Source organism: Apaloderma vittatum, unplaced genomic scaffold (genome assembly GCF_000703405.1).
Source record: "Apaloderma vittatum isolate BGI_N311 unplaced genomic scaffold, ASM70340v1 scaffold5455, whole genome shotgun sequence".
Taxonomy (NCBI): domain Eukaryota; kingdom Metazoa; phylum Chordata; class Aves; order Trogoniformes; family Trogonidae; genus Apaloderma; species Apaloderma vittatum.
In genome coordinates, this window is record NW_009718646.1 from 1 (window position 1) to 14,443 (window position 14,443).

General features: G+C 39.6%; 1 protein-coding gene across 1 annotated transcript in view; it reads left to right on the forward strand.

The window, feature by feature from the left end:
• Positions 1-763: 763 nt before the first annotated feature.
• LOC104274627 (dystonin-like) overlaps positions 764-14,443 on the forward strand; it is a 72,308-nt gene continuing 58,628 nt past the window's right edge. Inside the window, exons 1-10 of the mRNA XM_009870315.1 lie at positions 764-2,041; positions 2,553-2,603; positions 4,263-4,424; positions 5,552-5,722; positions 6,977-7,143; positions 9,387-9,546; positions 9,779-10,105; positions 10,282-10,366; positions 11,495-11,736; positions 12,754-12,960. Coding sequence (XP_009868617.1) covers positions 764-2,041; positions 2,553-2,603; positions 4,263-4,424; positions 5,552-5,722; positions 6,977-7,143; positions 9,387-9,546; positions 9,779-10,105; positions 10,282-10,366; positions 11,495-11,736; positions 12,754-12,960 — 2,850 coding nt within the window. The remainder of the gene's footprint in view (positions 2,042-2,552; positions 2,604-4,262; positions 4,425-5,551; positions 5,723-6,976; positions 7,144-9,386; positions 9,547-9,778; positions 10,106-10,281; positions 10,367-11,494; positions 11,737-12,753; positions 12,961-14,443) is intronic.

Genomic DNA, 14,443 nt, shown 5'->3' on the forward strand with positions numbered 1-14,443 from the left:
CTGCTCCAAAGTGATGGTTTCCTGCGGGACTTGTGGAGGCACCACGGACAAGCCCGATGCCAGAGGAGGATAAGCGGCCTGTCGGATCAAGGTTATTTATAGCTACTGCCAAAAAAGTAAGGGGCTGCTTTATTATTCTTACTGTTCTGGATTTAACTTATTCTACGCCCCCCCCGCGAAGATTTTCTCGGTGCCTTGGTCTGGACTGTGCGCAGCCCCTGTGGGTTCTGTCTTTTTAAGCTGCCGCACCATGATTTATTTATAAAGGAGATGGGACTCTGCAAACCAGTTAAATGGATTACAGCTAAGCAGTCACCTACAGAGGATAATGCGCTGCCCTCTGTAACGCTCCTTCATTTGGAAGGCTTATTCGGGAGACTTCGGATACAGATTTTGACCTGGAAAAATAAATGAAGCTTTCCGTGGAGTCTTTGAACTATTTGAGCCACTGCTGGTTTCTGCTGTACTTTGGTTTTCTCTGACGTCGGAAGATTTCTTTTACTTTCTTACTGAAGCACTTTATATTTTAGTGGGGGGGTGGGGGGCACACCTCACATCCAGGTAAAGTTACATTTAGACTGATGCACTGATTACGAACGACCTCAGCCACCTCATAAGTTACGATGTGTGTTTTGTATCTATGCATCTTACGCTAAGGACGAGTTCACTATAATTCTTCAGAGTGCTAGTGGGTTTTTTTAGATAGTTTCCCTGTATCCATGAAAACGGAGATATAGTGGTGTACTTGCACAAATACTTCAGGATGGGGAAGCCGCTTAGCAGGCCAGACTGTCTACGTCAGAATCCTCCATGTGTTGGCAAAGGGGAAGAAGATGAAGATCTAAATATCGAGGACTGCTACGTTCCCCAGAGGTCCATCTATGACACTGTGCGGCTGAATGAACAGATCGATTCGGGCTCCAAGGGCAGCCTCTCCTCGAGGCATTTCACAGACCGGACCTTACCCTACAGTCACAGAACATTGGACATCAGTACTTTGTGCTCCAATGGTGCCCTTACTTCTTCCAGTGTTTTTGAGCTCCGAAGCCGTGAAGCTAACAAGTTAGATGAAAAAATGATCTTTGATGCTCTCAAACTGAACAGTGATATAATTCGGACAGCTGGATTACCCAGAGCGAAGTCTCACGCAGAAAAGAAGGAGCACAGGCGATCATGGAGAATGTTTGTTCCACCCAACTTTTCGGATTACACGAATAAAAGCGAATGTTCCTTTAACGAAACTGCTGATATGTCAGATACAGCTAGATCGGGCAAATGCAAATGGGGTACGAATTCTCTTACCTCTGAAGAGGATGATTCTGGTTTATGCAGCCCTCCAACAGAAAGAGAAGAAAAACAAGATGCGCTGTTAGCAGGGGAACAAACTCAAATAAGAAGTTTATCTTCTGCTGAAGATATCCATGCAGTAGGTCAGTTCAGACCATATTTCCCAACTATTTGCAGAGAGCAGCAAACCCCACTGCTAGCAGGCAGTAGAGTCCCAGTCACAGAAAGCTGCAGATCAGTATTGCATGATATTTTACCCTCTGGAAAAGTAAAACAAAGCAGTGCACAGACATGTGAGAGTGATCAGGAAGAGCTGGGAGGGAAATACTCTCACTTACAAGATTTCAAAGAGGAAACACTGTCACATGAAGATCCACTTCAAGGTGATGGAAGTATTCCCCTAGACAAAAATGAAGTGGAAGACGTGTATGAAGTTAATGGGAAAATTAAAACACGAAGCACAACAGCAGACGAGGATTACGTGGATGATGCATGTGTAGATGTTTACTACGCGAATGTTGTTGTAAATACTAGTGACTTAGATTTAGCAAAATATGAGATTTTATCTGATACAGAAGAATCCAGTATAACATGTACAGGCCCAAATGAGATGGAATTTACTCTTCAACAGCTTGAATTAGATAGTACTCTGAACTGCCCAAAAGCTTTTCCGGAGAGAAGTAAAGGCAGTATCTGGACTGCTGGCATCCAAGAAACCTTGGATACAGTCTGCAATGGCCTGTTGTCTAACAAGGTAATTTAAAAAAGAAATAATCCATAGATTTGTGAAATTGTTGTAATGTAGCCTTAAAGATACTTTTTTAAAGCTTTAAGTTTTGCTGTTGTTGCAAAAACGTCATTAATTCAGCAGATGCAGTGATCGGTGTCATTTGCATAGCACACGTGGGTTGTCCAAAATAGGTAGGATGGTCAGTATAGAAAATGAAGCGGGGGGCAAATTCTGAGAGGGATGTTTGCCTCTAGCTGTCTGAGGCTGGGTTATTTATTGCCCAGCCGGTGCCTGTTCCTCCCAACGTGGAGTGCCTTGTCCCAGGGTTTGGGTTTGTGCAGTGCGGTTGCAGGCAATGCCGTTCCAGGGCAGCGACAGCCCGTGCGTTCAGCCTGTGCAGTCTCACTCATCGAGGTATAAGCAATAATATCAGATCGTTGTGGTTTCCAAAGCAGGCAGATTAAAGGCTCACCGGCCTCTTCTGAAGGCCATCTTTTGCGTTTGCATGCCAGAAAGCAGATTCTGATTGTTACAGGAGTATTTTGCAGGCACGGAATGTTGCAGCGCTTTGCAAGTGGTGGATGAGGTAAGAGGAAGACGTGAAGCTTTGTAATAAGGGAAGGGTGTTCGTCCGGTCTGTAATTTTTTTCTTCCCACTCTGGTTGAAATCTGAGATACTTCAGGCTTTGTTACTAAGTTGTTCTGGTAAACTTTGGCCTCAGCAATAATTGTAATTTATTTTAAGCCTCTCTCTGCAAAGAATGCACGCGTTTTTAAAGGGCAGTTTATGGAGATCAGTTCTCTCTGTGGTAGGACGTTGCTCTCAAAAGATGAGGCTTTATGGCACATAAAAGAAGAATTTGTTATTGATTCTGTGTGGAAATATTATTCTGCCTCCTCCCTACCCTACAGACAAGAAAAACACAAACGCTTTCCTTTTTCTGGGAGCAGCCAGCTGGTTGCACTCTTTCATTTTTCATGTAACTACCGTCTTAGGAGTTTTCGGAGGGGTTTTTTTTTGTCCATAGGAGCAAAATTCGGAGGGGGGCTTAAGTTGTTTTATGCCTCGTGTTGAGTGTGGTCTCTGCAGCTTCTAGATTGACTTGTCAAGCTGGTGGAAGTGTGCTGGGACACCTGAGGTCTGCTGCTTTAAAAACCATCGCTTGCCACACTGTGTTTGGTGCGAAGGAGGAGAGTCACTGGTGTGTTGAGAGTGATCCTCGCTTTTCAGGGTGCTGAGAAAGGTTCCTTTGAATGCACCAAGTGTACACCAAAACTGTTACTGAATGCTGCTATAGAAATACAAGGATTTAGGGTCAAAAGTTGAGCATTCTTTTAGCATTGTTTATTCATTGGTTATTTTTCAGTGGCCTGTGTAATTAATTCAGGGGCTTCAGGCCATTTTCTGATCTCATTGACACTGGTGTCAGTACAGCCCAATGCAGCTGAATACAAATGGAGATTTACATTGCTGTTGCTAATGGTAATAATCTGGCTCTGAAAAAGCTTAAATACCTGGAAGAGTAGAATAAAGCAAACAGAAAAGGGCTCAAGCTGCTGTTTGGGTACTGTGAAAGCCCCGGCAATTTGCAAGAATATCCCTCTGAATGAAAACCCATTCTCCTGGGCATCTGCTGAGATACTGTTTCAGCAGCGTCTGTAGTGCCTCCTCCTCACTTGTTACCATTGTTTTCTCCCAAAAACTACCTTAAAATATCTCTTCCTCCACTGCTTCTTTCACTTAAAGCTTTTGCTTTGGTTCTAATCTGAAGAAAATAAATGCCCAGTTGTCTCTCTTGGTGTGTGTTTGTTGATTTGAGGACAACTTAAAAAGCCTTCTATACAGCTTTTTGGTAGATTTTGTAGATAGGTAGTTAAACAGGTAGATGAGTGTCTCCGGTCTTGATTTTTTTTCCTCTATTAGAAGTTGCTTTTTTTTTTTTTCAAATTCCTTTCCCTCTTCTCTCTCTCCCTGCCCTTCGTGTCTAAAGCTCCTCATGGAAATGCACGTTATTTTCCCTCTATGCTGTATTGCATTTACTCTGGTTAGAATTGAATTGATTCTGTTTAGATTTATTAATTTATTTATTTTTTTTAGGAATACGTTGATGAGGATTGGTTTCCTTTCTTCCAGACACCGGTTTTCAGTGATGTTTTTTGTTGCATGCTGTCATTAAAGACCAGATGCATTTAATGTCAGAAGATACAATGTTTCATTCATGTCTGTGTTGGATTTCAACTGCAGGTGTTCCAGAAAGAAGAAATTGAACCCCTGCAAGTAAAGCAACAGGATGTAAACTGGTTGGGCCAAGGCCTTATTCAGAGTGCTGCTAAAAGTACCAATACAGAAAACCTTGAACATGACCTTGAAGATGTCAACACCCGGTGGAAGACTCTTAATAAGAAGGTTATTATTTTGTGTACTATTCTGCCTTTGTTGTGTTCTGCTTTTTGTTTATTTGCTTGCTGACATCTTTCAAAATACAGGAAATTAAATATTCACTATGATCATGAATTATATTACTTTACACAATCACTTTTTTAGTAATTCTGGGGATAAGATCTGTATCACTGGTAGCCAGAGGTGTTGCTGTCATTTGTAAGGTTTTGTCAAACTTTCTGTAGGTCTGTCCTGGATTTTTATTCAGGAAGGATTCCTCTAGGACTATGTGTTCCTTCCTCCTTAAGCAGAGCAGGGAGGTTTGATAACTCAATCAAAGAAGTTGAAGTTGTGACACATTTATGGGGAAGATAGCTATATCACTTGTGGCCTGCCACTTTCAAGTGGCTCTTTGCCTGTTATTCACCCCTTTATTCACTCTTTTGTATTTTCATGTACACTGCTGTACCTGCACAGTGCACAGAGCAGTGATGCAGCCCAGCTTTGTGTGACTAGTGGCACGAAATTTCCTTTATAGCACCTTAAGGATAGTATTGCCTGAGACATCGGAAGGTACCGCTGTACCGCTGCTTTGGAAAACTGGCTGTAGCTGGGTTTTTATGCTTTTGAAGTGTCTGCTTCCAGCAGTGGCTGCCGTTGGAAAATAGAAAAGGTGGGAAGTAGAAACAGTGCTCGTTATCCTCTGCTCCATCTTCGTGGAAGGAGTGATGCAACAGAACCTCTTTGCCTTCTCCTTTCCTGTTTCTTCTTCCCTTTGGAGGGATTATTGCCCCTTATTAAGAGTTGCTACTTTGCTTCCTGGCTTCATCTTCCTATAAGAAAAATAAAGACTGTCTGAAACACAAACATCCTGTCAGTATACTTCATAGTACTGTTGCTGTATAAACCAGGAGTATCTCTTGTAAGGAACTACTAGAGCAGTCTGATTTACTGTGAGTCAACCTCTTCTTTTCATCAGCTATCTGTAGCTGCAAGAGATTAATGCTAAATTGTGCCATAGTGCCATTATAAATAGCTATGAAAATGAGAGTGTTTGTTAGTGATGCTGCCAGATGTTTTACAGATTTTGGTTACTTATTTCACATAAATAGAAAGAAAAGGTGAGTAGCATTTGATCCTCTACTTTTTCTCAGGTTGCCCAGCGTGCTGCGCAGTTGCAGGAGGCCCTCCTCCACTGTGGGAGATTTCAGGATGCCCTCGAATCTCTGCTTAGCTGGCTCATTGATACAGAAGACCTTGTGGCTAATCAGAAACCGCCATCTGCTGAATTCAAAGTCGTGAAAGCCCAAATACAAGAGCAGAAAGTAAGTGAAATGCGTTCAAAATATCTCTCCTTCCACTGGATCAATGAAAGTAGATTCCCAGCCTTTGGCAAAGCATAAAATCTGTTAAGGTGTATTATATTACATTGAAGTGTGCTGAGGTGTTTAGAGCAGCCATCTGTTCGATACTCAGGAATCTTTCCAGGGTTGGGAGAAGTGCTCATCTTCTGGGACATAAGATAAGGAATGACACCGTGCAGTCTGAGCTTGGGTTAGAATTATTACTGCTATCTGAAAGGGATTGCTAAAGGTCTGTTAGAAAAAAAGAAAGCATAAAACTCCAGCATTTGGCTGTTTGGGAAGTAGGAAATAAACGCTACTAAATTTTCATTGTAGTAATTCAAAGGTAATATTGCAGATTATGGACTTAAATACTTAGCTCTTGATCCTGATCATGATCCGATCGTTGCTGGTAATCAGTTGGAATGCTGTTGGGAAACAGCCTGTACAAATGTAGAAGTGGTATCAGTGTCAACTTTTTTGGTATCAGTGTCAACTTTTGTTTTTCATAACAGTTGTAGAAAAAAGAACCGTAGTGTAGCTCATCAAATGTATGGTCCGTGCAGTTGGACTGTGTGGCTCACTGCCACCCAGAGATTTAATCCAAAGTTGTGGTCGGTACAGGTTGTCATGGTGGAATATCTGCAGAGGCAAAATGTTGATGTTGCCGACGGGAATTAGAGAATGGAAGAAGGGAGGATTTTGGATAGAGATGTGTTTTGATCTTCAAGGAGAAGTTAATTTACTGGGCTAGATCTGTAAACCCAGTTGTATCTCACACAAGCTGACTGTAAAATATCCCCTTCCCTATCTCTCTATATGTCAGAATTATCTTTGTGTTTCCAAAGCTAGAAGGGCATGCAGCTTTATCAGAAATGTTCCTATCAAATGTATCAGGTACTCTAAATATCTTGTTTCCCCTCAATGGCATTAAATAGAAATTTTTCCTCTGTCTTTACCTCACAGAACCCAAGGTGATTGTTTGGCCTTAGTGAAACTCTGCTGTTTGTAGCAAAAAAAAAAAAAAAGATTGAAAAACTAAGATGAGCATCTGTTGGGGGTGGGGTGAGTTGGTGTGCATGTGTCTCTTTTTGATTAGCATTATTCACACTTTTGTGACAATATCTCATTGCCTTTTCTTTAAAATGTTATCAAGAAGTCTGGCTCCTTCTGTTTTCACACTCGTGTTATTACAATGCTTTTTAGTGACCTGGTGCTTGATTGCTTTCTCTGTAGCTTCTCCAGAGGTTGCTGGATGACCGCAAGCCTACTGTTGAGATAATCAAGCGTGAAGGGGAGAAAATTGCAGAGTCAGCAGAACCTGCTGATAGAGTGAAAATCTTGAAACAGTTGAGTTTCCTGGATAGTCGATGGGATGCATTGCTCAGTAAAGCTGAAACAAGGTATTTGAAATTCTTTCATAGGCTTGAGAAATGTAGACATAGCACATGATAGATGATTAGAAGCAGCGTGTGGAACTCTGTGGTGTGAAATCTTCTCAGTGCTATCATTCTTATTTTTATAGTACATGATTGTGTCTTGATGTTAATGAAATAGGCCCTCTGAAGGAAAAGCGAAATGACCTGAACAGACCAAAAAAAAAGCTTTTAAAAAAAAAGTTTAGCCCAAGATGCTACAATTTGCTTGGGTTAACTGCTTATGTATCTTCTGAATATTTTATCTCTGTTAGTTTGTTAGAATGCAAGTTTGCTCATGCAACAACCTATTTTGCATAGAATAAAGTGCAAATTTTACACTTAAATGATAATGTTGTTCCCTTGGAACGTCAAAATCCTGGCATGCTGCTGCAAAGAGGGGGCACTTAAATCTTCTTACCTTTTTTCTGTTTGGTCATGCATGTAATTAGCTTGAACAACTTAGAGATCCTCATACTGTCAGGTGTTGATGTCCTTATCCAAGCTGCTGAGCTCCCCTAGTTCTTAAGAAGAAAAAAGACCATCAAAACATGTAGGTATATTCTAGAAACACGGAAAACACTCTCTTAAAGACGTTGTGATCCAATTCAAGTTTTAATTCAATTTCTCTGATAAAATTCTCTGATTCTATTATTTTATGATTCTATGAAAAGACAAACAAAAACCATACTGCCTTTGTATACACACACTTTGGTAAGTTGTTGTCAAATACCTGAAAAGTTGTGTCTTTGAAGAAATCTGTTGAAAGGACTGCAGAATGTGTTTTCTGGGTGAGGATTTGAAAAAGAACAGCCTTGTTCCAAGCAGAAAGGAGTGTGTGTAGGAGGTGGCCTGAAAAAGACACGTATTTGAGAACAAGAAAGGACTTGGAAAGTTGAAGAAAAGGAATTTAAGTGAACAGGGAAGCTTTACAGTGCAGAACAAATGGATATGTTGGGATTTGGGTGCTTAGAGTAGCATTGAACTCACCTCTGTTGTCTCCTACTCCTGGTAGCCCTTCTTTGGTTCCTTTACTCTGAAGCTCTTTTGTTACCTCATACTAATAATATGATTATTTAATTAGTACAGTCAACCACTAATGGACCATTGTTTCCTTCTTTTATTCTTTTTTTTTTAATTGAAGAAATCTGACTCATTAGCTGGGGTAAATGTTAATGTCATGTTTAATTAAATATTGTTCCCCCAGTCTGGTCATATTTAATTAAAAATCAAATTGCAACTTTTACCAAGGCATCTATTAAGTCACAAGCTAGTCTCCGTTTTATTTCAGCCAGTCTCTAGAAATGAAGAAAAGATTTGAGGATGATTTTGAAAATTGTGTAGACAACTTCACTGAGTCTTCTGTGGCTAAGTGTGTCAAGTCTACCTTGCTTATAAGCCTTGGGAACTATGTGTAAACACAGCTTTTATCTGGAATGAGATCCCCATGTGAAAGGCAATATTGTGGCATTTTTCACATAGGGCAAATCTCTCTTAAAAGTCTGCTTGAATGGAATTTGTTCAGTTTCAGCGGTTCTAGAGAACACTCCGTGTAATCAGGAGCCTCCTCTGAAATGTAATAATCTGAAACAAAAATGGTTTATATACTGCTTTTTTTTTTTTCACTTTGGAGGTCAATTCTCTGTTTTACTCACTTTGTCTTACTGTCTTCATTGAGAGCTTTTCTCCAGAACAAGAGATGCAAAAACAGAGCCAGATAGTTCTGGTCACATCATTGAGCAAATGTTTAAAGATATTTTACAGTGCTGAGGAAGCATGACAGCATGTCCTGGTTCAGTAAAGCCTTTGCCTAGCTTTAAAGCATGTATAAATAGTCAAGGGAATGTAACTTTAAGCATAAAGACAGCTAGAAACTTGGGAACTTTCCTAATTGGTTATAAAATATGTTTTGCTGAACCAAGTGCTAGATTGTTTTTAGCAAAAAGTAGATGACTAAAGTGATACTATTTATTTGCAAAACTTTCATATTAGTTAAAAGAGTTTCAAACAGCTTTGGAGGTGTGGGTTTTTAATTGTATCCAATATTTTACCTTGCCTTGTTTTTCCTAGAATATGGTGGTTATATTTCTATTTTGTTTGATGACTGGTTCCGACAGTATTATTTTATATTTTTTGCAGAGGATTCAGTGACTTTTTTTCTTTCTTTTTTTTTAAGCTTTTTTGCACTTCCTTCATTACAAAAAACAACCTTTCTCTTGGCATGTTGATAGGAACCGTCAGTTGGAAGGCATCTCAGTGGTAGCGCAGCAATTCCATGAAGCTCTGGAGCCGCTGGTGGAGTGGCTGACTGCCACGGAGAAGAGGCTTGCGAATGCAGAACCCATTGGAACGCAGGCCTCCAAACTACAGCAGCAGATTTCTCAGCATAAAGTAAGATACAAACCACACACTTGTTTGTGTCATTCTTTTTAGATGCTTCTATAAAGTACATCACAACCAGCACAACTGTTTTGTTGTGTGGTGTTTTTTTTTAACTTGTTTTATGTATTTATGTTGGCAATACGTCCGTTTTCTTTCAGTTTTTGTTGAGTTCCACTTACATTTCGTTTACGTTTTTTCTGATTTTCTTTTCCATTATTCTTCATTATTTAACAAAATATAGGCCCTAGAAGATGATGTCCTAGCTCACAATAAGAGTTTACACCAGGCCGTTAGTACTGGTCAGTCTCTAAAGACTATGAGCTCCAGGGAAGATAAAGATATGGTGCAGGAGAAGCTAGATTCTTCTCAGGCCCGATACATTGAGATTCAAGAGAAGAGCAACAGCAGGTCTGAACTTCTCCAGCAAGCTTACAGCAATGCTCAGATTTTTGGGGAGGACGAAGTTGAATTGATGAACTGGCTGAATGAAATCCATGATAAACTGAACAAATTGGCAGTCCAAGATTGCAACACAGAATTGCTTGAGAATCAGCACTCTGAACTACTGGTATTTTGATTTCTGTTCATTCATTATTTATTTTATTTTTAAAATTTGATTTGTAGTTCCATACTTCATTTATTTTTCATTAATGTATTTTTTTATAATGACAATACGTTTATTCCGAATGAAAATAACATGGTTTGTTGTTGTCTTGTGCTAACACAAATGGCCTTTTCTCTTAGGATCTTCAGGAAGAGATTCTTCTTAGAAAACAAAATGTTGATTTGGCTATACAGAATGGCTTAGAGCTTCTCAAGCAAACAACAGGTCAGAGCTTATATAGAGCTATGATTCATCAGATGCCTTTTCTTGTACTTCTAAGTGCTTATGAGAAAATTAAAATGGAACTTGTAAATATTAGTCGATATTTACTGCTTAAAGCAGTCATAGTTATTTTAGTAAAGGTTTGAGGTCAAGGTAGGTTATGTTTTCGGTCCAATTTTTCTATTAACGTAAGTGAGCAAAAGTCCTTTTCTTTGCCTCTGGAGAATTTAACCCTTGAATCCTTTAGTATTTTTAGTGGAAAATTTTAGTGAACCTGCATTCCATTCCTAATGGCGAGTTAGGGCCATTACTCATAGTGGAGCGCTCTCTGGCAGTTGGACGCACTTGATTCCCTGCAGGCACCCACAGACAAAGGCGATACGAGGCCACCTTTCACTGCGAGAGGAAAACCTCGTTGGTTGGAGCTAATTCTGTGGGAAAAGCTGCGTTCCTGTTGTAGACAAAGTATCTGTCCTGTAGATCAACATCCATCTGGGTTTTCCAGGACTGCTCAGGTTATTGAGCTATTGATGATCTCTATGATCGAGAGCTTTGGGGTGTCGCTTCTCTTCCACACTTAAAACATTCTGCATAGTCTGTAGTGGAATCTGAATATATGCTAATAAATTTCAGGACGTTGTTTTTGTTTTAGCCTTCTGGGTTGTGTTTGAAATGTCTAGTAACGAGGGTGTACAGTAATGTCAAATATTACTCTAATTGAGGGTCTAGTTAGTATTTTGTTGATTTTTTTCTTCACATTTTCAATAATCCTTTTATTTTTTTCTCCTTTATAAGAAGTATTGTGAATTTAAAGGTGGATTTTTTTAAAGACCATTTCTGTTAAATATGGGATCTAAATCCTTACTTTCTAATAGTTCAGTAAAGCAGAAAAAAGGCGGAAGGACAGATCCTAAGCTGAGGTAAACCTCATAGCTCCAGGGACTTTAGTGATGGTAGGATAACTTACAGCAATTGGGGATTGACCTTGTCATCTTATCTGCGTTATTTTATAAATTAAATACTGAGATTTCTGTAATAGGTGAGGTTTGGGATTTGGGTTGGGGTTGTTATTTTTTGTTTTACTTCTAAAAATTTCTGATCACAGGAGATAACATCCTTTTTATATTTTAGGTGATGAAGTTGTGATAATTCAAGATAAATTGGAAGGCATTAAAGCGAGATACAAAGACATTACAAAATTGAGTTCTGATGTATCCAAGACCTTAGAGCAGGCTCTGCAGCTCGCAGGTCAGCTGCACTCAACTCACGAGGAGCTCTGCAAATGGCTCGATGAAGTGGAGGTGGAGTTGCTCTCCTATGAAACGCAAATACCAAAGGGTGAAGAATTAAGCCAAGTACAAGAAAGACAAAAAGTACGTTTTGGAACCTGTGAATTATTTATTACTGTATGATTCAGCTACGTTTTGTGTTAACTGATGTTTGGCATGAAGTTGTTTTGTGAATAACTAATTTTGGCATCTCATCATTTGACTGAATGTAACAGTAGTTAAGAATCAAACTCGCTTTCCAGAGTCATCTGGTATAATCACTTATGAAATTGGGCTGAGGTTTATTTTTAGCACAAGAGAAGCACAACATTTCCTTTTTATTCAAGCAGCTACCTAACCCTGGGAAAACTCCTAAGTTGTCAAACAAAGTTATTTTGGTTCTTTAGTTGTGACATGGATAAAATCATGTAAAGTATGAAAAGAGTTAGCATTTAAAATATATGTTACTAATCTTGTGTAATGGTATTTCAAAAGAAAAATTGTAGTAAAACCTAGGTGGTGTGGACAACTTTGAGGTGGGGAAGCTGAAAAAAATATCTTTCCATTGAATTTCTTATATATATAAAAAGAAATGAAGCAGCAGAGGGGGATACTGTTGAGATAAAAACTCATTACTGAAGCATTGTGTGATAATTTGATTGGAATTTAACCCAGTCATTGCTGATTTAAGAGATCTTGAACTTTTTCCATTTTTAGCTTTATTGCATGCCTGATTTCATTTACTGCTGATTTAGTTCCTTGTGGAGTTGCAGGTTGTAAAGAATATCCATTAGCTTTATTTTCTTTGGTTGCTTCATTAAGTACTAACAACTCTTAAGAGTTTGAAAATCTAATTTGTTTGTATTGCCTGGCAAAATATATTTAAGATACATTCTGTAGAAAATTCTCTTCAAGAATCACCCGCTTTTCTGTCAAGCAGCATACACTATCAAAAAACTAACACAAACAAGTTGAAAATAAGGGCCCTAATTTGTCCTTTTGGTTTGCATGGAAAACATTTTGGTTCTCAACTCATAGAGTGGCTGAAAGAATAAAAAAATGCCCAAGCTGTGTGTGTTCAGCTCATATGCTGGCATGTTTATTTTAAATGGCCTTTTTCAGGAGTTGAAAAAAGAAGCAAAGAACAACAAGGGTTTATTGGACACTCTGAATGAAGTTGGCAGTGCCTTCCTGGAGCTGGTTCCATGGAGGGCCAGAGAGGGGCTCGACAAGATGATAACGGAGGACAACGAACGTTACAGATTAGTGAGCGACGCGATTTCTCAGAAGGTGGATGAGATCGATGCTGCCATCCTGAGAACCCAGCAGGTACTGGAAACCGTTCTTTGAGCAACAGCAGTCTCTGACCATGTGTACCTGAACAAAAGATGTCCTTTAATAACAGTTACCAAAAGTTTATTGTGCTTGAGCAGGGAGAGGCCTATTTGAATGAAATGGGACTCCGCTGTTGAAATACGAATGCCAAAACTCAGCTGATCTGCACACGGTTGTATTTGTCTGCCTTTTCGGTGACACAAACATCAGTCTTGGTGACTCTCCTGCGGCTTCTTAAGTGAGAATTTGCTTAAGAACTGCATGGTCCATGTCTTTTGTAGATTGTGTTGTGTTAATTAACAGATGGTGCAGATCTCCAGCCAATTTTGCTGGTTGCAGCACTGAAATCACTAGGGTTGCCACACCTTTTAGCATCAGCTGATTGTCTAGCTCCTCTCTACTTTCCACAATTAAAAGCTGAATCATCTTCTTCAAGCTGTAGTGGAGGCTTTAAATAACAGTTGCTTTTGTTTGTATCCACAATGCTTTTGTTCTTGGGGGTCAAAAATTGAGGTTTTTGTATGTGAAGGTTTCTGTACTTGCACAGAGCTATAGATATATGTATACACTTTGAGAACTGGCACTCTAATTTTATCACTAAATAGTCCCATATTTAAGCTTGCTTTTAAACATATTATGGAAACATGATTTTCCAGTGTCTGCCTACAGTTCAGGCATAAAAATGTTAGTGAGATTTCTGTTTCTGCTAACAGTTTCCATAAACAGTTGTAAGAGGACAAGGAGACGCATGTGAAATCTTTTCAAAGTTTGCTGAAAGCTGACTAAAAGAGGCTGGCAGTAACTCAGATCTCCTTGTAACTGAGGTTAAAAATAACTTCATGTTTCTTTTTAAGGAGTTTGCTATGAATACTCTATTATCTCATTGACCAAATCCTCAAAAATGAAGGGTGATTTTTTATTATTTCTTTTTTAGTGAGTGATAAGATGAGATAGGAGAGTGATTGTTGGCTCTCTCTCAACTTTTCTGAGTTTTGCGAGTACATTGCATCCCCTAGCACTGCAGATTCAGGTCCAGGTGTGAAAGGTCCAGAGCTGCTGCTCCGCTGCCTGATGTTATGAGGGCACGCTGCATGCTTCTGCAGACTCCTGACCTCCACCTCAGCCCAACTCCCATCACCGCAGTATTTCTCCTGTGCACTATATCCTATGATAAATATCAAGTGGCTTTAACATGCTTCCAATGAAGGATAAGCTGCCATTTAGCTCAGAGAAAGACCACGCAAATTAAAAAGTATTTTTGGAAAAGCTAGTGCTCCGTAAGCTTGCTCTGTGGCAACTGGTTCATGTGCCTACATAATTAAAAAGTTTTGGTTGGGAGGCAAAGCCACTGAGAACATGAGGGTAGAGTGGGGTTCCTGCTGCATGTTACTGGGCCGATGGGAGAAACGCAGGGGACTATATGAACGGGTAAGCACATTGTTTCGTCTTGTGAACGGAAGCTGGGAGGCTTAATAGA